The sequence below is a fragment of the Centroberyx affinis genome, unplaced genomic scaffold (assembly GCF_046629955.1).
Source record: "Centroberyx affinis isolate AG114_WGS23_722 - 3 ecotype Tasmania unplaced genomic scaffold, CSIRO-AGI_Caff_v1 ptg000139l_1, whole genome shotgun sequence".
Classification (NCBI taxonomy): domain Eukaryota; kingdom Metazoa; phylum Chordata; class Actinopteri; order Beryciformes; family Berycidae; genus Centroberyx; species Centroberyx affinis.
Genome location: NW_027278838.1, coordinates 362521 through 388654, shown reverse-complemented (window position 1 = coordinate 388654; position 26134 = coordinate 362521). Strand labels below are relative to the sequence as shown.

The window sequence follows — 26134 nt, the reverse complement described above, 5'->3', positions numbered from 1 at the left end:
TCACACTAAAACAAACATTTGTTAATATTAACCTATCTATATATTTAATAGACGATTCAGATGAGTCCAACAACTAAATTGAGGTCAACTGACACATGGATCAATATCAACATCTTTATTGTTTAGTCATATACACAGTTCTAAATTCATACAAGTCTCAAACTTGCAACAAAAGAAACAAACATCTCCTCTGCCACCAGAGAATGACCTAGCCTCATCTGGGCCAGTATTGCACTCTGGGTATTGTAGGCACAGCAAAGATGAAAAACCAAACCTGTCACAGGAAAAGGAACTCATGCAGCTTTACACAGTGTTCCGGTCTAAAACAGGAGAGAATTAAAGCATGCTACAGACCGATTCCTTATAAATAGTCTGGAAACAAGAACTAAAGAGATAGCTGAGGTCGATCATTTTAAAAGGCTTCAGAATATGCCTCCGTTCTTTCACATTAAATAACAAAATCTCCACTTTTGTGAGGAAATGTGATTAATAAAAATAGAATCAACCTGACATGCTTGTCTGTTCAAGACACGCATGGGTCCTTAACTCTGATTGGAGCAACGAGAAATAAATCTACAGTGCTTGGACATAGTCTAAATAGGATGACATTATGTCATACATAAATGCTTTTTATAGAAAAACAAAAAAGTAGTTGATACAAAGGCACATCTGTGATGTTGCTGTAGTGTTAACTAGCAGTCCCTGCAGCTCGAGCCTAGATCTCATCAAGCCATGCCAGTTGAAAAGTACAGCTTCAGATTCCCTCTGCTGTCCGTTTCAGTAGTATTAAAGGTTAAGACAGTCTTTATGGCTTTTTTTTTTTTTTTTCCTTTTACATTGGCGACACTGCACAGCCAGAAGGCACATCAAATCGATAAGTGTTGAGCACATACGTACATACATCTGTGTTTGCAGACAGGAAAACATAAAGGATTACTAACCAACTAGAAGTGAAAAATCTTGTGTAGTGTTCAAGAGAGAAAATTCAAAAATATACAGAAAAAGGTTGGGGGGAGAAGTGGTTTTGTGCTTTTGTCAGGTGGGGGCAACCTCTCAAGCATTTCAGGAGGAACAACTATACACTTATTTAGACATACAAGCACATAGGGAATGCACATATATGAATATACAAAGGCAGATTGCACCGGTGTGTGCAAAGCCACTGATGGAGTTTGTCCAGGCTGCACTATGGGCACCATGCTGCCACCTCTTCACAATCAAGTATTAGCTGCAAATACACGATAACGCCATACATAACATCTGCAAAGTGAGATGCCGGACACTGGCATACTTCAGCGTGACCTGTGGAGGATAGTAAAGCTGACATGGCAACAGCAATGTCCAAACTCTTTAAACAATGGCTCTGTAGTGTTGCAGGCCAGCAGCGTCAGGGGAACTATTAGTAATAGCAGATCATGGAAAAGGGAGAGCGTTCAATAGCTAATGAAACACTCTTTTGTGATGATGGGAACTACTGGAGCCTTAGTCGTAGTAGCAGATGAAGGAAGGAGGAGAGAGGTGGCAGGTGAATGATATGTGGGACTGGTCAGTTACAGAACGCCAAGCGGACCTGCTGGCCATAGAAGGGGTGGTTGGAGCGTTCGGCCACGGCCCGCCTGGCGACCTCCTCGCTGGGAAAGGTGACCAGGGCCTCGCCGCTGCACTGGCCGCTGAGGTTGTACAAGACAATAACGGCGTCTGGCTGGAGCTGTAGAGAGAGAGAGGGACAGAAGACAGACACACACAGAGACAAGAGACACACAGGGTCACTTTTGCTTCATGCAACTGCACCATCCAAACACCAGGGGGAGCCAGCAGGGCTGAGGAGGAACGGCAAGGTCCTAGGAAGCCGATCAAACCGGTCCACAGTTAGGTAGAAAACGATTAATGGGCAGAACCGGATCAATGGTAAAAGCACATGCTGTTTCCAGAGGACCCTAAATTTGAAGCCCACACAGGGAGGAAGCCCACATACACCCATTCACTGAATGAATGTTAGCTTGCATGCTTCCACATCTTAAGTCCAAAATCAACACTTTGAAGACATGCAGAGATATGAAATCAATTCAATGATCAAGTTAGGTAAGTAACACCCAGAAAGACTGCATGTTAGAGAACAGAGAAATAGATGTTAGACCATGAGAGAGATAGAGAAGAGCGCAACCGAGATATTAATCTGAGTTGACATCCGCGATCAGGACACCCTCCACTGGAAATGGCCAAAGAGAGTGTACCATCTGGGGCAGGCTACACTGTTCATATAAGGGTTAGTGAGGGTTGGGCCATTTAGAAACTAGATTCATAAGGCGTTAATCAGTAAGACTGTTTGTAGAGGCTTTATTCAAGTGTCTCACTGCAATAATACTGATCTAAGTTCAGTTTTTCCTGTGTAGTTCAGTAGGTAGTGCATGGTTTTAAACAATGGGTAATTTGTTCAAATGTAATATGGATAAGAGGGGGTAGGTAAATTTGTTTTGCATCATACTGCCTAAATTTTATAGCCAACTTTAATTAGAATTTAATTTTGTATCAACAAGGGAGAGAGGCACCGTACTTTTCATGAAGCACTTTTCTTGCAGTGCACTGATGAGTCCCCGTTCAGTGTATGTATGTATGTATGTATGTATGTATGTATGTATGTATGTATGTATGTATGTATGTATGTATGTATGTATGTATGTATGTATGTATGTGTGTGTGTGTGTGTGTATATATATATATTCAGTAGGACTTAACTGGGTGTCAGGAATCCAGAATCAGCACTCCTAATACTTCGAGATACTTTGTGAATACAGGCCCAGATTTGGTTGGGAAGCAGGCAGGTTGACATGCTGGGGTTAGGAGCTCAGAACTTTAATGGCTAGATTGGGCATTCCCACTCATAATCCTCTCAAATTGTAATTTGGCTGGTACATGTAAAATGGCTGACATAGAATGTTTGATAATGTGGAAAAAATGAGCATTTTAGTGCATGAGCTGATTTGTTACCATGGTAAAGGCAATGTTTGGCCACTGAAGTAGCAGCCGTGTTTAATATTTAAGGATTCTGAGTCCCATGCATGTATGAAACAATGCTCATTTCTATGAGAACATTATCCAAAATTCCACAGTAGCCATTTTCAGTAAATTACTGTGTTCCAACAAGATCTATAGATTACAACAGCAGCCAAGCAATCAAGTTTCCTTGATGAAAACTTGGAGGTTTGGCTGTGGGACCAGCAATGGGTCCACAAGAAAAACATCCAATGTTAGTCCATTAGCTGTTTATTTCTGTACATTGTGTCTCAACTATAGACCTTGTGGTACAGAAGGAAATGCCCTCTCTGTCCACCCCAGTTCTGTCAGGAGGCTCTTCTTACCTTGGGGCGAGTCCCTAAAGACAGAGCCATTCTTTGGGCTGAATCAGACTCCTGGCCTGTTCGCTCATCTGAACCACGCCGCTGTAGTCGTCAGGGGCGTACTACAGACAGCATAATAGCGAACGCACAGTCAGGATGGGAGCCTCCACATTGTTGCACATATGACAATACACAGTTTTGGGATACACAGTAATACAGACGCATGTGCTCGGAAAAATACCCAGGCCTTTTCAAACAAACATCAGCATACAAAAACAGACACACACACACCAAACCCTGCCTAAACCGGCTTCATTTGAACCACTCAGTGCGTATGCATGGGGTGTGTGTTGTAAAGGACACCGGTGCTGCTGGTGTGGGAACTAGTTTGTCACCCAGAGCCTGTGTGAGAGAACCTACCACAGCCAGAGGAACACTCTCTCTCCCAGAAACTCTCTCTCACACACACACACTCACTCTGCTAAGGATAAAATTACTGTAGTTCAGCCAACAGTCAAGATTGGAGTCAGCTTTTCTCACCAACACATACACACACACTCTATACACTCATGGACTTGCAATTAGCCTTCAGCACAAGAAGTTCTACAGTGCACAGCTCGACCGATGTTCTTATATGGTGTGAGTTTGTTGCTAGTCCAAAAGTAAGGCATGCTCACACACACGATTCTAAGTGTTGCTGCTCTACTTTATCTATATGAATTGAGCCATAAAGACAAAAAGCAGACCCAAAACCATTTGCCACAACACAAACTCAGTTCACCCCCCCCCCCCCCCCCCCCTACTAGTCAGACCCTCCCAAGCCACACCTGTCAGGATTCATACCTGCCTCAGAAGATTCCACCTACTTTGGGCTGGCAGCCAATGAGATGGGAAGCGCAGAGAAGGGGGAGAGCACAAGTGCACACACGTCCCTTTATTGAATACCACTATAGTGCGGTGCAGTAAAAACCACTAAAGGTATGGGTAATCTACCAGCAGAGTAAAAAGCTCAGTGGCCCGATAGCTAGAGGCTTTATCAGGTGGGAATGTGGTAAAAATGCCTGACTATTCAATGGTAGCAGTGTGGGAACCGACAACCGACAAAACACTAGAGGTGCTTACACAGTTAGTTATCCTGGTCAGCACTCATTTTACCATCATTGCAAATATATTTTACCACAACGAAAATTAATTATTCTATCAGCAGTCTCATTCACACTACAAAGAAACAAAGACAAGAAATTCATCATGGTGCCTGAACATGCAAGGCAGAGCTCAGCATCTGTGGCAACAACTCGAAAAATTCAGGGGGAAACAGGATTCTATTCACAAAAGCAACTTATGTTTTAAGATCTTTTGAAGTGGCTGCTATGGATGCTTGGCAAAACTTTGATAACCCCGCTTTGTGCATTCTAATGCAGTTATAATCAAACCATATGAGCATTTTGGCAACAGGTAAAAAAAAAAGTCTTTCATTCGTAGTCATAAGATTAAAAACTCTTCCACACCCAGGATGATTTCACATGCAAAAAGCCCTGCATGGCAATAAAATAAAAATCACCCTGATGTATCATTTATGACTGGCAACAAACTTTTATGTGGCTGCAAATCCTCTCACCAGTCATCTTTGCACGATCCCTACGTTCTTCAGTGTACTGGTACAAAACAGCTTTTTATCTCTGTGCCTACATATCCTCACCTGGTAGCCCTGGAAGAAGCTGAGGATGTCCTTTACGCCAGTATTGTAAGGTAGGCCCTGCATCCGGACCAGGGCGCCGTGTTGGGGCAGCATGGGAGAGGCGGCTGTGGCAGGGTGGGGCTGTGCTGCAACCGCTGCTGCCACTGCACCCGGTGGAGCCGCAAAGTAGCCGACTGTGGAAGGAGAGACTGGGGGGCTGGAGGGGAGGGAAAGAAGAAAAGAGAGACGTAAGGGAGGGAAAAGGAGGAGGAAGAGAGGTTAGAAAAAGGAGGAGGAAGAGAGATTGGAAGAGAGAGTATTTTGTCATGTACAGTGGGTACAGAGCCATATCCAGAGTATTATTTAGTCATTCTTAATGGCACAGAAAATGGGCAATATACTACAAAGTTTACACACCAAGTTGGGATAATACACAGTGTACACATGTTGCCTAATACACATTACACACTGACTTACAAAATCATGCTATGTAGCCTTCATGCTAACCTAGGACACCGTACTAACCTGGGGTAGTAAGCGGTGTAGTTCATGTTCATGTAGAGGTGAGGCTGTGGGGGGTAGTAGGCCAGGGTGTGAGCGGGACTGTGTGTGGCAGGCTGGGGGGGTCGGGGGGTGGCCAACAAGGGGGGCTGGTAGAGGGCGGCCTCAGAGAGCATGGCGGCCGGGGCAGGGAAGGCAGCGTAGGCCGTAGGGGGAGACAGACCTGGGGGAAGAGAGAGAGACATACCCCAGTTCTGGTCATTACTAATTTTGTTTGGTAGATGCACAATCCTAACAGTATGCCAAAAGTACACTGTAGTATTAAGCATATGTAAAATTTATTCAACATGCTGCACAGCAATTTCAATATGGTAAATACAAACTATACTGAAGCTCGAAGACTGACGTGTCCAGCATCACATTGTCATTTTCTATGATTGCTTCGTTTTTACCACCACTAAAGTTTTACTTTATTGATATCCACTTGGTACTTTGCTGATGTTCTTAAGGGATGTCTGGGTAAGGATATACCATCACAGCAGTATTACCACTGATAGGCCAGGTTCTTCAACCTGGGGGACAAATCATTTATCCACTTGCCCCATATACCCAAGTCATTATCTCCAATCTTGTAAAGTAGAGACTTATCAACAAAAGGACCATGAGTCATTATGGGGCCCAATGCTGTAAAGGTATCAGTTTCAGCAGGTCAACTGAAACGTCTGTTCAAGCCTTAACGGTTCAGTTCCTGATCATGATGAAGGCTCAGCAGCTGAAATGTACTCATTTTAACCCATTCAAAAATGTGTTCCAAGTGTGGCTGAATACTTTAATTTTTCCCCCAGCAATTGGAGTAGTTCATAAAGGCAGAATGATTTGCAATAACATGTAAAGTGATAGCATAACTCATCATACATTTTTCTAAAAACCTCCACACACCATTACTACTCCCCAGGACCAATTAATGGGCCGGGTGAATTTGTAATCATGTTCAACTACATTAAACAACCACCTAAGTCAGAATCTGGAAACCCTAAAAAGCCCTCAGTATGCAAGGTATTTTAGTCGCAAAGCCTACTCTGTCCTTAAGGCTGTTGTCATTACAATGTAAACAAACACAGTTGGAAGTATAGATGTACTGTATTTACATATAAACAGCCAGTATCAGTGCAGGGCTGTGTAACCTCCATGGCAACCAACCAACATACAGCACTGCTGACCTTGTGGAGGTTGAGGGTTTCCAGGTTAGTTAGGGTAAAACTACATGGCAAATGAAATTACCTAAACAACAATTCCAGTAAGGTTACAGATATGGGTGAAAATGCAAGTTTATTCAAGTATAGGGCAAAAAGGGGAAAGAAAATGGTAATGAGTGGCCGTCAAAAACACCAGTGGTGAAACTGGAAGGTGCTGCCTAGTGGCTGATAAGTCCAAATCTAATCTCCAGCGCAAATGAGAGATATGAGCCTCAACAGAGCAAAGTGCAGAGTAAGAAGAGCACCATTCAGCTCAGTGCAAAGTGGCACCTTGGTTTCAGAGGCAGATAGAAGCATAGCTGTCTATATTAGTAAAGGCAGTAAGAGATTTGTCAATTTAATATTTGATTATAAAACACTTTTCAAACATCACTTAAAGTGCAACAATCAAGCACAGTCTGCATGGATAAAATTTCTCAGCAGACATTTACGACCCGTTATGTTGATTTGTTTGTTTCAGAAGTCTGATGTTTGGGTAGATCAGGTTCTGCAATACTGAAACTCTTGCTGATGCTGATGCAACTTACAGGGAAGTTTGCAGGGTGGAGGGGAGAGGCCGCTGCGGTTGAGGGTTCCTCCCATCAGGACAATGCTCATCTCCTCTGTGGAGCATTGGAACACCTCCACGTAACGGTCCTTCATCGTCTTTTTATGGCACTTCTGGGCCACCATAAAGGCCTTGTCAGATGACTTCATTTGGATGAAGGCATCACCGGAGGGCCGGCCCTGGAGAACAGAGAGAGGAAGAAATGGGCAGAGAGAACAAGAGAGGCTGAGCACAAGATTACATTCGAAGTTTATTTTGCATAAAAACCCTTGAATATACGAGCAGCCAGCTATCAGTCACATGACAAAGTACAAATAGTGATATAAATCAAGATACGGCATACATATGAATAGTGTATATGTCAGTACTGTAAAGTATATTTGCATTAAATGAGAGGGAGAGAGAGATATCCAGAAACCCTTATAAACCATCATTTGAAGGTGCTTCGCCAAGTGCAAACCACAACTTTTGTGTTACTTGATGGAAAACTGACCGCTGGTTACTGTACCTCAGCCAACAAAGTTGGAAGGAGGTTACATTTTCACCTGTCAGTTTGTTGGCAAGATATCTCAAAAAGTTACAAACAGATGTGGCTGAATTTTGGTTGACAGCTAGCCTAGCCATTGGCCCAAGGATCGATTGATTAGATTTTGATGGTGATCCAAATCTGGGATTCCCCCATTACACGTTTTCTGTTTTTTAGCCATAACTATTATGTTGCGTTCATGTGCTGGAAGAGTCCAGCATCCAGGACTTCCAAATAAGCTGCTGAACAGCATTGCATTTACATGCTATTCTGGCAGAAAAACAAACTGGAAGACAAACAACAAACAAACATAAAGCGTTATGGAGTCAGAGAATTGTTCAGCATTGGTTGCCTTCTATTTTTTCCTGTATTTACACAATCAAAATAATGTAGATGTGCTTCAAATAGTTTTCTGAGTGGGGATGATATTTGATATAGGTTGTGAGCTTGATTCAAACCCACAGCTTGACAAGTACACGTTAAGTGCCTAAGCCCACTGAGCCACCGCGACTCCTCAGTCTGACCTGCTGGTTGAGGACCATGTGGACTCCGTGGGGTTTGATGTCGATGGTGTGCTCTCCCATGAACTCCAGGATGTCTTCAATGGCAGCGGTGTAGGGCAGGCCCCTCAGGCGGACACAGTCCCGTGTGCTGTTGGCTGCTGGAAGGAAGGGAGGCGTGGCGAGGACTGGGACAGGCACAATGGGTGGAGGGGGCAGCGTGGAGATCAGAGGGGTGGACATGTAGCGGTTCAAGACCTGGCAAACAGGAAAGAGAAAGGCACACTGATAAATCACATACATTATTTTTAATGTGCTGTGGATGCATTGTATCTGTTAAAAATCAACTTTCTCAAGAATTTAGGATAGAAAGGTTCATTTGACCCCAAATAACCTTTGACAATGCATTGTCAATGGGTGGAGTCATGGAATATTTTCTACATGTGCTTGATGATATCAGTTGCACAGATAAATACAGATTTTCCCATGGAAAAACATATTGGAATAAAAAAAAAGGTAATTCTGTACACTTGTAATTAACTTTCCACAGCCAAGTACTGAGGCAGAGGTCAAAATGTTGACAGCGACTTCTCAAGGTCATAAAAATTGAAATAAGTTGTGCAATAGTATGAGGGTTACTTCCAGTGTTGCAACCACCCACCATCATCTGAGTTATTGGAACCCCAGACTGATCTGTCACATGTTTTCATTCCTGTGTTTGTTCACTTTTCTACACTGTCATAACATCAGTTCTTGTGCAACCTCTCTCTCATGTGAAGCCGCTGCTGTGGGTCTCAGCCCAACTGATGGATGTCAGAGATAGGAAGGGACTTTCTTGATTGTTCAATAATTACAAGGAGTACAAGGAGTCTTTCTCAAGAGCCTTGATTGCAACCAATTGAAAAGCATGGATCTTTAATATGCTTTCAATTATTATGTGGCTGACAGCACTCAAATTCCTTTCAGGGGATAAATTATGCATGTATGTATCCATCTTTCTATCTAAAAGAGTTTGCCAAAATAGATCAAGAGCCACCAGTTTCCCCTCCTCCCCTTACCAATCTTCATGTTCACCTGAAACATTTCACAGGGATACAACCCCCCCCAATTGTGATGAGATAAAACCTACACCACATCAATACATAATCTATATAGATAACTAGTAATAATGCACATTTAATGTAATTTTTTTCTACTTCTATTGATATCTAAATATATAAAGTGACAGTTTTGCAGCCTGCTGAGCTTGTCTGCACAAGAGTGTTCTATGACATCCTGGTTAATGTGATTTGTTTTTTCATGTTACAATGGGGATTTTTACGGCTAGTAGAGCCCACGTTTAGCCCATATGTCTACAAGCATTTACCTGTTGCACCTCAGCAGCAGTACTCCGGAACAGCTCAATATATCGCTTCCCCAGGATCTGCTTGTGCTTCTTCAGGGCGTTCTGGGCATACTCTTCACAAGAGAAGAGCACAAAGGCGTCGCCGGTGGGCCGTCTGTCAGGATACTTGACAAAGAGCAGGCCCTCAGTGGCGTCTGTGACGGGGCTCTCAGGACCCAGGAAGGCTAGCACGTCCTGGGGCGTGGCGGTGAATGGCAGCCCCCGCATACGGATAATCACCTGGTTCTCTTTGGACAGGAACTGGGCCACCTCATTGGACGTGCCTGGTGTCAGAACACAATTATGATCAAAGACCTGCTGATCAAAGACCTTCCACTGCTGGGTCAAACAGGGCCAAACAAGGCTTACTCATTCCCACTGTCACTCATTCTGTCCTTGAAACAAAATTTGTGTATTTTTTGTATCTTGTTGATTTTGTCAGTTAGGCAAAGGTTTCAAGTAAACAATAGTGACTTTGATTATGTCATGAACTTTTCCTTTGGCCCTAGCTCTGTTATCTGTGCATTGCCAAACTGTAGAAAAGTGTTGAATAAATACAAAAAAATTGTCTGCTGTCTGTTTCTCATTTTCATGAACTATCCCAAAATGTGATTACTTGTCATCTTGTGATCATGGAAATAGACTATATTATATAAATTTCACTACAGACCATGGTTTGTAATTTCCTGCTCAGGGCAGAGCACATTTTTACTTAGCTAGAACAGATCTCAACTGAGTAAAGCTATGAACATGGCTGACTGCAGTCATGTCCCAATATCTACACCAGACAGGAGACACAGGGCCAATGGGCCTCATTTATCACCATTTGTATAATTGGAATGCTACAAGCTACTCAAACACAACTTATTTGAATCAAACAACATGTATATCAAATTTATTTGAAAGAAACAGCATTGTAATTGACAGTTGAACTGAATGTTTTACAGTACATATTATTAATGTTTCCTGGAAACTGCCTTAATTTCTCTTGATAAATGCAGCTCTGTCTCATCTGCCTGAACTATTTGCTGACGTGTTGTCTATCTGTATTGATCCCAACTCATCTGAGTAAAGTCCACAGTCCACTGCCAGTTATCTGCTACAACTGACACTGTGTCTCTGTCTCCTGCCTCTCTCTCGTATCTCTGTTCTGTGTTACTGCTGCCTGCTGCTCCACGGTCCAGAGGCCCTGGGCCCTGCCTTTGTCTCTTCACACCCTCTTTGTACGGGCTCTGAGCTGGTCTTTTCACCGGCCGACGGCCCACTCTTCCTCCCGGGAGTGGGGCTCGGGGCCGGAGTGAACAGGTGAGCTGCTGTTAGCCAAGAGTAAAGTTTCTCTCCAACTGGCCTCTAAGGGTTGGGCAGGAGACGGGGAGGTGAGGAAGGGATGGGGGGAGCGGGGGTGCTACTCACAAAGCGTCTTTCATTAGCCCAAGATAAGCTGCCGGAGTCGATGGGATGAGGCAAAGACACAGGTAAGAGGAGAGACAGAGAGCAAGAGAGCGAGTGAGGAAGAGAGTCCTTCTTTACAGTCACTGAAGAGTTGCTCTTTTACGGATGTGGGAGGGTGAAAGGGGTCTAGTTTTTCCTCAAAGATGCAGTAAAGCCATGAAATGGAAAGCTAGCACACACTGACAGAAAGCCTTTCAACATGACTCTTCATAGGAAGAGAGGGAAAAGGAGAGAAAAAAAAAACACATCTGAAATCTGACCTCCAGCGATCTTGAGGAATTCCTCCCCCGTGGCCTTGTAGACCTGAGAGGACGAAAGGAAAACCATCTATAGCAATTACCAGCAATTCAAAACCATGCAGGGGCGACAAGTCATATACACTGCACTCAAGTTGAAAGTGAAAAACAACAGATCTTTAATCCAGTAAACAAAATAAAGATAGTAGTAAACAAACAAAATCAGTAGTGTGGCGATCTTGGTGCCACAGGTGGTGTTAAACTGATTTTGTTATACTGAGCCTTTAACCAGGGAATTCATTAAAAGCCTAATTGAAAAAGGTATTACACCATCACCTTTTGCAGCAGCATGACACCAAGATGCCTTTATGGCCATTCAATTTGACTGAAGACATTTTACACACTCAAATTGATTGGCTAAGGACTTGATAAAGGGACTGATATTCAGCTAAGGGCAAATTTTAAATTAACTTTGAAGCTGTGGAACACAATTCACAATTACAGTATGAGTGAAAGAAGTAAAATGTCAAGAAATTAACCTCGATGTAGCGGCTGCCCATGTGGTGCTTGTGGCGCTCCAGGGCCAGGTCTCTGTGCTCTGGGTTGATGAAGCGAACTAGGGCCTCGCCGTTCCTCCTGCCCTGGGCATTCAGACATAGGGCCACACCACCCCTAGATACACACACACACACACATGCAGGCGTGCACATGAACACACAAAGTCCGCTGGAGAAGTCACAGCTCTACTTCAACAAGATACTCCTGACAGCATGGTTATCAGAGCTGGGTCCAGTAAGGTTGGCCAGAGCCTAATCATGTCAGTCAATTTCTCCTCAAACAAATTTTCCTGATTGACATCTTGTTGACAAGAGTGGACTCATCAGCTGGGCTACCATGTCAAATAAATGACTAGTGTCTTTGATCCCAAGTTCTAACCATTTGGGTCCTGACCCTAGCAAGTCCCATCAGACCTAGCTGCAAAAGAGTGTCAAACAATGAGAATTTCAAACAGACTCTGCAAGCACATCACTGGTTTCAAGAGCAAAAGTGGGAGTACCAAGTGTTTCCTGCCAATTGAAAGAGGCTCAGTTACAAATCTCCACCCTGATTCAGATGCTGCACACCTGAACCTCATTAGGCAGCCAGGCAGCCTATTGTTTGTTCTTTATATCTTCCTGCCTTCATTTGTTCTGACTAAAACTAGACACATACTGTAATACAGGGCTATTCTTTCTGATGGTGGCGCTATAGCAACCATCCAAAGTTTAAAACTTTGGAAATTAATTAAAAATCAGCCATATATGCTACAGGAGTACAATTTTCAGAGGATGTAGGCCGGTGCAATGGGAACCTCTTGTGTGGAAATTAGAGCAGCAACGATTAATCGATTAGTTGTCAACTATTAAATTAATCGCCAACTATTTTGATAATCGATTAATCGGTTTGAGTAATTTTTTTAAGAAAAATAAGTAAAAATTCTCTGATTCCAGCTTCTTAAATGTGAATATGTTCTAATTTCTTTACTCCTCTATGACAGTAAACTGAATATCTTTGGGTTGTGGACAAAACAGGACATTTGACGACACCATCTTCGGCTTTGGGAAACACTGATCGACATTTTTCACAATTTTCTGACATTTTATAGACCAAACAACTAATCGATTAATTGAGAAAATAATCGTCAGATTAATCGACAATGAAAATAATCGTTAGTTGCAGCCCTAGTGGAAATTATGAAGTTCATCACCTTTTTGTTTTTCATAAAAAAAACTAATTAAGTCAAATTCCTATTATACGTTTTTTAAATTTCATCAATTATTCAGCTCACAGTGACTGAAAATGACTGTAAATGCTAGTGACAACACACTGTACATTCTTGCTTAGTAAGTGTCCAAACTATGAAAATACCGTGATATTCTACAGGTTCTTCTTAACCTGTAGAATGTCACTATATTTTCATGGTTTGGGCACTGATGATGATGATGTGTACTGTTCAGCAAGTTACCTAAAAAATGAATTTTTGCCAATGATTTGAGTTTTTTTTTGTCTTGCAAACAGTTGCAGCCAATGGGAAACAGGGGATATCTGACCATCAGCGTTTTGCTTACAGTGTACCAAAACCTAGTGAAAATAATTTAAAAAACATCCACATTTTTTCCAGATGAGAGACAGTCACACAAATCACTTGGACTGTTGTAACAGAAGTTCAGAAAGTTGAATGGGATAATGAGGCTACTGGAAGTTGCCCTTAAGGTCCAACATACTTGGCAATGTTGAGGCCTTTAAAGAAGCGAGCAATGTCCTGGTCTGAGGACTGCCATGGGAGGCCCCGCGCTCGGATCACCGTCTCACTGTCCACTGGCTCCGTCTTACTGCTGCACAGCACACCATGGGGAGATAACAAACAAGGGGGGGTTAGCATAAGCTGGGAGAAATCTGAACGGTGTGTGAACGGGAATGAATTTTCCTTGTTGGCACAAATTATTAAATGCATCTCCCTCCCGTCTATAGCTTCTAGAGAAAATAATGATGAATTTACCTTTCCAACACCATCCCTCTTGTTAACTTTGAACAAATTGTCCACCAAGCTCAGGCACGGAGGCCACTCACAGTAAGTGCTTAACACAGTAACACCCCCACTGCGATTAAATGTCAGGGGTTGTCAGGGTTATAGGCTATTGGCTGTCTGAGAACAGCAGGATTTGGTGCTCTGCTACTAGATAGCCAGGTAAGCGCTTGATGGCAAAGTTGGACAGCTTTAATTACACACTTGTGGTTTCCTTGTTGCTGTAATCAATGCTAAGAGCCTGAGGTCTGAACATGGAGGGGATTGTCAGTCAGGCATGAGCAAGAACACTAAACAACAGTCCTGCCTAATAGGTGTGGCAGGACAGCGTACAACGATAGAATAAGATAAGTTTCTATACAGGGGAGAACAGCTGAAGCCCATACATACCATGTGCCAGATTCAAACTTGTACTTCACTGTTTCAAAGCAGGAGAATTTGTGATCTAAAAAAAAACAAGAAAAGAAATTAAAATTATACACAAATGATAAGTAGGAAGCTGATTATATAATGTGTGTTGTTTGGTTCTCAGATTCAAAACAATGTTGTCTCCTGTCTGTCTGCACTAAACAGGTTAGCCCAGCCGAGCAGCCTGTGTTTTTAGCACTCTGCATTCCTATTAGTTATCACACCCAAAAAGATAGATGGGCTAGGCAGTTAATGAGAGGGTAAGCCAAAAGGGACTGCCACAGTCAGATGGAAAATACCTGATTCGTGTTTGATTTACTTGCTCTGCAACATCAGTGGAGTCATCTTACATGGACACAATCTATCTACAGTATATCCCAGTGAAACACCTAATGGTGAATGTACACAATAAAAAGTTTTGCTGCTATTAAACACAGATATTCAAGACCTGCGTGCACTGAAAAAACCCTGAGAAAACTAAGACATTGAATTTTCTGTAGCTACTGTAGCTTCCAGGTATCAGTGTGCTTTCTATACGTTTGGGGTTTTGCTCCAGTGCCAAGAGCTGTTTCCTTAAGTTTTCCATAAAAATACACCCACGCAAGACCCACGCAGGACAAAGGGGTGATTAATCAGTTTTGCAGGCATAGTGCTGATACGGTAAATCCCAACCATTTGGTAGTCAAAGTAGACAAAGACAAACAGAATAATTTAATAATGGTAACTTCACTGATCTCCCTAGGGAAATTCTCTTGCTTTCACCCTCTCCACAGGGAGGTCAGAGTGCAGGGTCAGCTACAGAAAAGCACCCCAGGATCTGCTAGGGATTCAGTTCACTTTTTGACCCAGGTCTGGCCGATACTTACTGTAGGGCTCAGCCAGGATGTGGAGCGTCAGCTGCACCATGCTCCTCACCTCCGTCACCCCTATCACCTGCTCTGACATGGGAGGAAGACCAACATCTGCACACAAGCAGTTAAAGAATTTTTCCATTGGTAGCCATCTATTGTTTTTGCACTTTGTACTACTTGTTGATGTGTCCTGATTCTGTCCATTGATTATGTGTGTATGTCTTTTTACATGACTGAATTGCCTTTATGAATTGGCAAGAGGATGAATAAAGTTCTAACAAATTCAGAAAAACAATGCAAGGTTAGTTCAGTTTTAACAAAAACAGGGTGTGAGTAAGTTTTCCCTTGCATTTTCCTTAAAGTCACAATGAAACCGCATTTTGACAGTTTTTTCTGTGATTTGATACATGTCCTGCTGAAACAGGATACTGGGGCAGGACATAACGCTGGGAGGGATCTTTCGAAAGTGTAAACCAATGGGATATCGGTTAGGGAGAGAAAGACAGTTTTAATTGATGGGAAGAGCAGAGGGATGGGATTGTTCAAAAATCTGTGATGGTTTTATTGGTTGGGATTTTTATGTACGCCTCCTGGTACGATATGAAGTAACCACTCAAGATTCACCGTTTTCCCGGAAGCATATTATGACATAGAAAATCAGATAACAAGATGAAAAAGTAATTTTGCATTTCATTGTGACTTTAAAGTCTACAGTTAAAAAAAGGTTATTTATTACATATGAATGGGACAAATATGGTAATTCTAATGAATGACATGAGAAGTACATGCCAGCACAGAAGGATACATTCTAACATGGAGGACAGTGCAAGCTTCTGCACAGGGCCGGCATTGGGGCAGCATTTGTGAAACTCCTTCCTCACGTCCACAAATGAGAAGAAACATTCGGGGAGGACAAGGTTCTAAAGAGGAGAGACAAGAAACAAGGGAATCAGTGGGGCAGCAGCTCATACACCAGGAGGTGAGCAGACTAATAGTCAGAAGAAACAGCAAACAGACAACTATGTAGCAGGCATTTTGAGAATACTAGTTTCAGGGATGTGATCAGAAACATAAAAAGCAGGAAAAAGGTGGGAATCCAGTAATTTATTACAAATGAAAAAGGGGCTCCGTGCCTACATCTGAGGGGAAAAAAATCAAATTTTTGTGGCTTAGAACATTTTAATGCTGGCAAATTTCTAGAATGGTTCATGAGCTAGTTTAATGGTTTTCTTGTGGCTTCTCACATACTACAGTTTTTGTAGGCAAGACATGCAGAAAGGCCTTTCCCTTCTACCCAGAGCCATGAACAGAGGAAGCCATGTCTGTCTGTATGATTCAGTGTGGATAGCTGACATTCCGGTGCAGATTACGACATGTTACTGCTCAGCAATACGCAAAAGCAAATAGTGGAGCCACGCTTGGCAAAAATACTGCCTTCGTGACCCAGGAAGTAAATCATACATGTGGCTAACATGTCAAACATGGAAGCATGCACTTTGCATCTGTAAAAACCTACCTAAACTGTTTTTCTTTCAACTAATTTGACGACATTTTCTCCCATTTAAAACAATGTTTGGGAACAAGCCAAACAATTGAAAACACACTGCAAAATGTCAAAATTTCATGGGAATCAATGGAACAGCGTCTCTCTATTCCTAGAAATGTGAGTTTTTGGGCATACAGGGTTTCTGCAGGACACAGAAAACTTAGTGGGGAACCAGTACCTTTTTGGAGGCCTCGGGGTGGAGGGCCTGTCGAATGACCAGGGGACCGTTGACACAAAGTGTGTAGGAGTTCCTGCCAAGGGCTTTCACTTCTGATGACACTAATTGCTGGAACTGCACAAAGAACCACAGAGGAGCAAAAAGGAAACATGGATGTGATCAGAACAACTTAGCAGGCAGAGAATTAAAACAACACAAATCATGTGAAAGCAGGACTTTCCATGTTAAATACATCAAGTGTCCAAAAAAAAAACATGAAATCTTTGGACACCATCCAGTGTGAAAAGTGAGGGTTTACACAGTGGGCTCAACAAAACGGGTGACAATGGTGTCGTGTTTGACATTTGACCGTCTGTATGTGTGTGTGTGTGTGTGTGTGTGTGTGTGTGTGTGTGTGTGTGTGTGTGTGTGTGTGTGTGTGTGTGTGTGTGTGTGTGTGTGTTTCCCATTAGGAACAAGTCTTGTCCGACAGGTTTTTGTGTTTGCCTAGTGAGTGAAGGAGCGGACAAGAGAGAGGGGGATGATCACAGCACTAATCACCTGGATCAAGGTTTTCACTTAGCGAGACCAACAGACACAGACAAGAGGAAAAACAACCCGTTCGAGACAAACCTGTCAGTCTCCACTTTCCGTAAACACTGTTGGCTAAATTAGCTCAACCCCAGTACCAGTGGCTCCCACATACCCACCTGTGTTTATTCATAACTTGCACATTTATTGGGCCCCATTACCACTGTTGTGTAAACCTGCTGGTGGCGTTTAACTGTCAACAGCAGACATCACCTCAATATCAACCTTCACAAAACTGCTTCCTGAGGCGTTCTGTCACAGAGACCCAGTAACCTTCTTGTTGATTTGAGTATAGTACTTCCCAGAATGTGTTAAATTATCTTCTGGAGGAGTGATTTAACATTTACAACATACTTCCTTGGCTACCGTGTAGGCTAATCTGACAGAATTTATATTATTTTAGGCCGCTATACTACCCAACAGTGTTTGAATCAGACCACTTTACTATGCTTGGACTTGGAATGGCATTGGAAACATAACATAGTTAATAATATAAATCAAATGTCTTTAGCAAAATTTGGGGAACCCATTTTATACTTCTTGCGATTCACCTTTGCATCCTGACCCGGATATTGGAAAACCTTGTTCTAGAAAAACAAATCTAACAACCACCACCCGCCTTTTTGCCTTCACTCTCCAGCATGCAGGGATCAGACATCAAATGAATTAATTAAAGGGTAACTTCGGTATTTTTAAACCTGGACCCTATTTTCCCATCTTTGTGTGTCTAAGTGACTAAAGGGGACAACAATTTTTGAAATTGGTCCAGTATTGAGCGAGATTGCTTCAGCCAGCAGCCGAAACGGGCTGCAATGTAATCCGACGGGGCAAATGCGCACCGTCAATGTACGTCCACTGAAAGTGCTTGTTTTTGCCACTGACAGGCTCAGATTGTTATTATAAGTGTCTGACAACATTATGGAAAGGACCCTACAGAGAAATTAAACGTTTTTCTTTACCTTTCACTTGATCCGGTCTGTGTGTAACCAAGTCTCGCTCAAGTCTCGCGAAAGTGCTTTGGTATAGGATTTCTTCTCCTCTTTGGCTGGCAGTAGTCATCCCGGTCAAAATGGTCACTGCAGACCCGATGGTTTGCAAGGCGCAATGTATGGACAGGAGTGTTAGCATCCATTTGTAGCACGACTAGCCACAACTCCAGCGTGTCCCTATCCAACAAAGGTAGTCTATGAAAGCTGTGGGAAGTGTTGCACAACATTTTGTTGGCACAATTCGGAAATGTGCAAACACAACCCATTGTTTTTTTATCTTTTAGATAACACTACGCTACAATTTCTGTACTCCAACACATCAAACTCCTCCCGGCACTCCTCTCTTCAACTCTCACTCACGTTTCCACAGTTGACTTCCTGCAACAACTCAACTCTCGCGAGTCTTGAGTGAGACTTGGTTACACACAGACCGGATCAAGCGAAAGGTAAAGAAAAACGTTTAATTTCTCTGTAGGGTCCTTTCCATAATGTTGTCAGACACTTATAATAACAATCTGAGCCTGTCAGTGGCAAAAACAAGCACTTTTAGTGGACGTACATTGACGGTTCACATTTGCCCCGTCGGATTACATTGCAGCCCGTTTCACGGCTGCCGGCTGAAGCAATCTTGCTCAATACTGGACCAATTTCAAAAAATTGTTGTCCCCTTTAGTCACTTAGACACAAAAAGATGGGAAAATAGGGTCCAGGTTGAAAAATACCGAAGTTACCCTTTAAGGTCTAGCATTGTTCTTTAAGGAGGTTTTGGAGAAGGGGGCGGGGGGTACGCGGTATCTGTCCGGGGGATCTTATACCTTGGTCCCAGTGATTGACTGGAGGAGGATAGTTTCACATGGCCACTGGCTATTTATGACAGATCTTCAGACAGTGAGAGAGTATTAGAGGTACATGTTGGGGCACGCTCCTTAACAGACAGGAGAGAAATGCAGGGCTATTTAGCAACCCCAACCAGCTGCTGACGAAGGAACTAATTACTTGGGTGTGTGTTTGTGTATGTGTATGTGTATGTGGGGTGTAGGGGAGGTAGGGGGTAGGGTGATAAAGAAAGACTGAAGAAAAAAGAAAAAAAATAATGGAGAGAGAGTCAGAAGAATCATGGATCTGAAACAATACAATATACTTGGGGATAATTACACCGGCCCATAAATACTAACAGACCTCTAAAACATCATTGGCAACTGAACTTCTAACCACAGCAGCATGTGTAACAACTGAAAGGTTTCTTGATGTCAACTCAAAACTGTACATTTTATAAAACGTTAAATTCAGTGCAATCCCTCTCGGCTGCTGCTGTGCATTTGTAACGGAGAGGAAGAAGTTAGTTAAATTCATTCTTCTGCTAGAAATCCTTCTCTTCATTCAGTTTGTGACTCGAGGAAGTACAGTGGTAGTGACTAATGATGTCCTCTGTGGGGTGAATTACTCCCATATCACACGTTCAAGGGCACGAAAGATAGTGGGGACACTCATCACTCTGTCCAAGAGCAATCGGATAAGTGAGATAGCAGCGTTGCCATGGTGACCAGGATCTGATCCAGAGGTTATTGTTTGACAGGGCCATCCTCCCATGTGGAAGCATGCAGGCGGAGGCCGTTTATGGCCTGCTCTACATTTCAACTGCGATAACATTTCGGTCATCATCATCAGCATAGATAAAACACAGCCGGATGATTGGATGACAGATCCTGTATTGCTTGGTATCCCAATCCCTACCCTAAATTACTTCTTGATTAGAGGTTGCCATGATCAACTCTGCAGGTAAAAATAGGTCAACAGGTAAAATGTGACTAAAAGGGTGTATGACATGATCAACAGTACACACTGAGCTTGTTCCATCATAAGCAACTTTGTTTTCATTGCACCTTCCTTTCTGATCTAATCTTGAGTCAAGTTCAACAATTACATCACTAAATTCAACAAATGGTCCTATGACATCAAACCACAGCATCAATATGCCACCTGAACTGCAAGCCTCATACAAGTAATAACACAAAGACTGGAGCACTATAGCCGTGGATGGGTTTGTGAATGCCACAGAAAGTTGTAAAAGATCAAGAAAAAAAAGTCACAGCTGTGGAAATCCAAAGTCTTCAAAAGGTGAATGCCATAAACCTCCTTCAATGGACCTAGCAGGACCACATTCTCCACATGCATGAGAGATCACAACTGTGCACCATGTCACCTGAACTCCAGCTGAGTGTTGCACTCCCGATCTCTCTCACTCCATTTCTCCCCGAGGGGATGTATGCGTCTGAAAGCTCACACTACACACTAGGTATTTTCTGTATACCAACTTATAGCAGTAGAACATTTTGAAGGCAAGGCATGAAGGCAAATGTTGCTTTCATTGAGTTGATACTAAGCAGTAAAATCCAAAACTATGCTTCTCTATAAAATTCAGTAGATTAATTCACAGGCGTATTTGAGACAGCCATAGAGCACAATTTCATGTTGGCTGTGGTAGGGCTGGGCGATATGGACAAAATCAATATCACAATATTTTTGACCAAATACCTCGATATCGATATTGCGACAATATTGTAGGGATGACTATTGGTGCTTTCACAAAATATTTACACAATGAGATTTTTGATAAATAATAATCAGTAATGTGGCTATAATGACAGTGGGTAAAGGCAAATAATAGAACAGCTAGAACAGTCTGGTAAGTTCAGAAAATTACATCACTTTACTGTAATGCAGCCTTTAAAACCAGGAAAAGACAACACTTATGCCATATCACGATATTACGATATCCAAAATCTAAGACAATATCTAGTCTCATATCACAATATCGATATAATATCGATATATTGCCCAGCCCTAGGCTGTGGGAATAAGACTGATGTTTGCTCATAACTGTGCATGCAGCCCCACCTTGAACAATTACTATAGCCGGATTAGTGAGAAAAGCAAATGGTTTAAAAGAGGTGGTGGCACACCCTGTCCCTCTCTCCTCTGTGCCAAAACCAACGTATAATTGAGCAAACAAGCCAAAGAGAAGACAAATCTAGCAATGAGAGCAGATATGTAGAGACAACAGGCCCTTAAGCACTCCCTCATGAGTGGGTAATAGGAAAAGGTAAACTTGAGTGCCTTCACCTTAAATTTCACACTTCACTGAGCTACAATGAATCAATTTCAAATGTGCATGATCTGAAATGCAGTCCTTTACATCAGAGGCTTTTACTTGTGTTCCTGTGTAATGCTGCGAACAATGTAACAACATCAGATTAAAGCATGACTTACTATCTATTCTTACTCTGCTTCCACTAAAAAGTTTTCTCTTTTATTTTTGCAATTTGCTGCCAGAAAAGATGAACCGCCAACTGCACTAGCCTTAAAATGAACAACTCTTAATTCCATGATACCAACATTTTGTTCATGCCTTGATCTTCTTAGAAAGTCACACTTGGCTCTGCGCTCAAAACCAGCCACTCCTTACCAGTTATGGTGTAATAAACCAGGTTTCATTTTCTGATTGACAGCACCAACTTTTTCTTAGAGGGAAAACATTTTCAGGATTTTCCAGGGGAACTATTCATTTACTCAATTGGAATTGAGTAAATGAATCTAATAAAATTGAACCCACTTAACCCATTTTTAAAATAACCTAATATTTAAAAATAAATTGCAATATTTTCGTAAATAGCCTACAATATTTTATTGAACTTGTGTTACATTGATGGGACAAGGCTATGACTTAACACTAGTCTCTAGAAAACACCAACACCAGGTTCTGTAAAATAATTTCAGGACCAATTTTAATCCAACATTGGGTCTCACCCTACTCTCTGAAAGGCATTAATAGGTGAGGGGGAGGAAGTGGCCTTTGAACGTGGTCATATCAGAGTTTTCTCTCCAGTAGAGCTGGACTGTTTGCATGCAGAGGCAAGGTAGGGTGGTGGTGGCTGAGGCTGGCTATGATAAGAGCAGCGGGGAGTGCCAGCGCAGTCCTCATGGGTCACCATTTGACGCAACTGAGAGTACTACTTGCAAAAATTGTGGATAAAATAGTGAGTGTGATGAGGGAAAAGAGTTTGTGCTCAAACAACAGGGGCAGCGGAGCTACCAGGCACAACAGTTTCACCATTAAAAGCTGATCCTTTTATTGTGGCATTAAAACTGACATTGTGGTTTTAGGGATCTTCAAAGGTCGGTCAAGAAGATAAACATCTGCTTGTTTGCGTGAACCAGACAAGAAGCATTCACACAATGCTAATGCAGACTTTTAGGCTGGCTTGACCCTGACAGACGAACATGAAAGTGTCTTCATATATTGGAGGAGATGTGATGGTTCTTCAGTGATTATCCAGAGTTAAAAAAAGGTCAGATCATGTCTGTCTACTCTATCTAGCCTTTAGGCTAAAATCCAGGATAGCCCTGGGATGGGATTCATCATATTTCACTGTCACAATATGGCTGCCTTGGTAGGCAAGAGGCAAGTGTTAATCAAATTGACAGCCAAAGCCAGTAGTCAGCATTCATGGCATTCATTAGATATTGTGTATGAGAATGCTATGACTAAGTGGCAGAGTAGGGCTGCAGATCAGGTGCATCACTCCACAGGCTGTGACATGCTGTCACTCTCCCAGCCTGAAGCCAAGCTTGTACAGAAACAGCCCACTCCCAGGAACCACACTGCAGGTGTGAAGTGCACAACATAATGTGATAAAGTGCCAACAGCTACAGTCATAAAGCATGCTCAGATACTCATACACCATCCATCTCCATCATCTTTCTCATACTACTATTCTGACAATGTACATATACTGTAGGTTTGATTGGCTGCCCGGATCTGTGGAAGTTACTTGCTTGCTTATATACCAAGTAAAATATTGTTTTACCCTCTGAATATTATGCATTTAAAATCACAATACCATGGAGTATAGCTGTCAGACTGTATGCAAGTCTGTGTTAAAAGTCAGTCCTAATCTCTCCAGCCTTCCCTGGCTTAATAAATGTTTCACCACACCAAACAAACAGACATCCTTGGGGGCCCTGGCCACATGAGTCGACACTGACAAGCCCACCAGTGAGAGATACGGCTTCTGCTCTGCACCTACATACCACTGAATAAGGTGGCTGGACCATCCCACCTAAAGGAGTTCCCACTCTGCTTACCAGAAATTACTTTGTATTGGTTTAAGTGGAAATGGGTTGTCTAAAAAGGCTGTGTCAGCAGAGATAAAAAAAATAAATAAAAATAAATTACTGGGAGAACTGCTATGAAGCCAAATGCTTCACAACTGTAGTGTAATGCAGTGACTCAAACAGTCTGGAATATTGCCATTTTCATTCCTTCCCTGCTATATATCAATAAGGATTAAATTTAGCCTGCCCAATGGCAAGAGAAAGTAGACAGCCAGACAAAGGTATGAAAAGTAAGAACTGATTGCTTGGGTTAATATTTGAAGGCTCAGCACACAAACTAACCTGCATTGGAATTGAAAAGCCTTACTAGGCCTCTGTGAGAGACAAATGACTTCAGCATTCAGGCAAAGCTGCCATGCAATGGGAGTTATTAGTCTGTGCTTTCGGTGTCATAACCACAGCAGCATCATCACTGTCCAACCAAAGAGGCTTCCAAAGAAAACAAACCCATTTTGGATTGATTACATCAACCAACCTGCTTGTGCTTGGGTGACATTAAGAGACAGAGCAGCACTAACATCAACTAGTCCAGCATGATGATCAACTAGTCCAGCATGATAATAAGAGGCCTTCAGACTATGAAATACTGCAGGGGGCAGGAAAGGGTGCACCGAGTGCAAACAAATACTCTTGTCAGGGTGGTTGAAAAACACGTTTGACAACATAAGCGCTTTTGTCAAAACATACCTACTGAAAGGGAGGCACCAGAAAGCAAATTCACATCTTGGTCATAAATAGATGGCCTACTCTCCCCAATGAGCTGCTGAAACCAGCTGCTGTGCTTGAAGCCCACGGTCTCAAAGCCTATCCACATCAGTCCGCTCGGCTCCCTCCCTCCTGTCTGCCCTCCTGCGTTCCCAGGTAAACATTCCGTCTTCCAGATGTCTGCAGCATGCATCAGTCTGAAACAAGACTAGACCTGCGACTCCTCTTCCCCCTCCTTATCTCCAGCACCCCAGGCTCTGCCCATCCTAGCTACTAAACCTCTCTAAACTGTCAGCAGAGTTTAACTGTTGGGCCAAACGGCTGACATAGCCCGCCGGGTGGAATACAGTTTTTCAAAAAGGTCATCACTGAGAAACTTGACACACCTTGCATTAAGTTAAAGCTTTACACAGAGTCAAGCTTGTCTCATCTCGTTTTGTATAGCTGCCAGAGTTCCATATAATGATATTAGAGATTTCTTATTTAATGAGCTATCTGGATTTGATGTGTCTAAATTAAGTGACGATCAGAGATTTCATAGTGTGTGCGAGGCTGAGCACCAGGGTATTTAAGGCCAGTTTAAGAGGAAAGACGACTTGAAAGATTCATTTTTGACCCGTGATTGAACTCACCCTCACCATTTAACAACCAGTGAGTCTCACCTGTTGCAGAACTTCGTCCAGAGGCTCTGCTTTGAGGATGTCGTCCAGTTCCAGTCCTGTCTCTTCTTTACACTGGTCTGTCAACTCCAAAGTGTCTGGCTTGACAAGACATCTATGAAGCTTCCCGACCTGTGAAGGGAATTAGCGTTTCATGGCGTAGAGAAGGCTACTCATTTCCACATTCATATATCCCTTTAACACATTTCATATAGCCGACCCCCAATTTAGGCAATGAACTCTAACAAAAAGATCAGTCAAACAATTGACAATGTAGTTGCAAAAGCACTTAATTGTCAATAAAGCGTTGTTGTTTATGTCGAGAAGTTGACATACCAAAAAGGTGTGCTTTCCCCCCCATTACGTTACAGCCTCCTCACCTGCAAAATTTTGGTTGCACACCTGAAAAAGGTGAGCTAACGAGACGGTTTGAATTAGCGTGTTTGAACTGATGTAGCTAGCACTTGGGACACAGTACAGACGGTTTAGAGAGCACACCTTGTTGGTTTAAATGTCAGCTGTCAAACATACTATTCCACTACAGGTAGACACTGTGCCACAAACACTTTGGCTACATAAGAAACCTTACAAGGGGTCAGAAAGGTTCGTACCTTTTTCTCATGTAGATCCACAATTTGCCACACCAAGAGAATTATTTCCCTCTCATCCGAACCCAGTTTACCCCCATTTGCACCAGCTGTTGCCCCAAAGAACACCACCAGAGTATCACTGTGCGAAGCCATCACGGACCACAAGGGTAAAAACTACAATTAAAGCAAAGATCAAATAAAAATAACACGAGGGTTCACCTTTTTCCAAGTGATAAGAAGAGCGAACAAAAGATCTGGAAACTCAATTGAGGTAAACGGAGACAGAAAAAGGAGATTATTTTCAGAGGAAACACGAAAGAGTTTGCGGTCAAAGACTCTACCTGTTCCAGTACTTGAGTGTGTTCTATCCAGAGATACTGGTTTAACTGGTAAAGAAGGGTGGAAATCCGTGTTTCTTTCACACGAACTCCATAACAAGCCCTGGAGGGATTTTTTTTCTCTCCTTTCTATTTTTTCTG

General features: G+C 42.5%; 1 protein-coding gene across 2 annotated transcripts; it reads right to left on the bottom strand.

The window, feature by feature from the left end:
- Positions 1-100: 100 nt before the first annotated feature.
- esrp2 (epithelial splicing regulatory protein 2) lies at positions 101-26134 on the bottom strand. Of its 2 annotated transcripts, none has more exons than XM_071530955.1 (16): positions 25997-26134; positions 25677-25829; positions 25069-25197; positions 16968-17081; positions 16049-16163; positions 15259-15354; positions 14375-14429; positions 13683-13793; positions 11958-12090; positions 11443-11485; positions 9713-10014; positions 8371-8604; positions 7301-7499; positions 5542-5740; positions 5038-5233; positions 101-1708 (listed from the first exon to the last, which is right to left on the bottom strand). In XM_071530955.1, the coding sequence occupies exons 2-16, from the start codon at positions 25806-25808 to the stop codon at positions 1547-1549; spliced, it is 2220 nt and encodes a 739-aa protein (XP_071387056.1). In that variant the 5' UTR covers positions 25809-25829; positions 25997-26134; the 3' UTR covers positions 101-1546. The 2 variants fall into 2 exon arrangements, with proteins under 2 accessions (XP_071387056.1, XP_071387063.1); XM_071530962.1 differs by lacking the exon at positions 25997-26134 and adding an exon at positions 3360-3460 and having other exon boundaries at positions 1570-1708; positions 25677-25990.

Coding starts and splice junctions, on each gene's coding strand:
- esrp2 (XM_071530955.1), bottom strand. CDS start 25,808: ATGGCTTCGCACAGTGATACTCTGGTGGTGTTCTTTGGGGCAACAGCT. Junction 15,355..16,048: donor ACTGTCCTCCATGTTAGAAT/GTATCCTTCTGT, acceptor GCTTGTGTGCAG/ATGTTGGTCTTCCTCCCATG. Junction 12,091..13,682: donor AAAGGCCTCAACATTGCCAA/GTATGTTGGACC, acceptor GTGTGTATCTAG/GGGTGGTGTGGCCCTATGTC.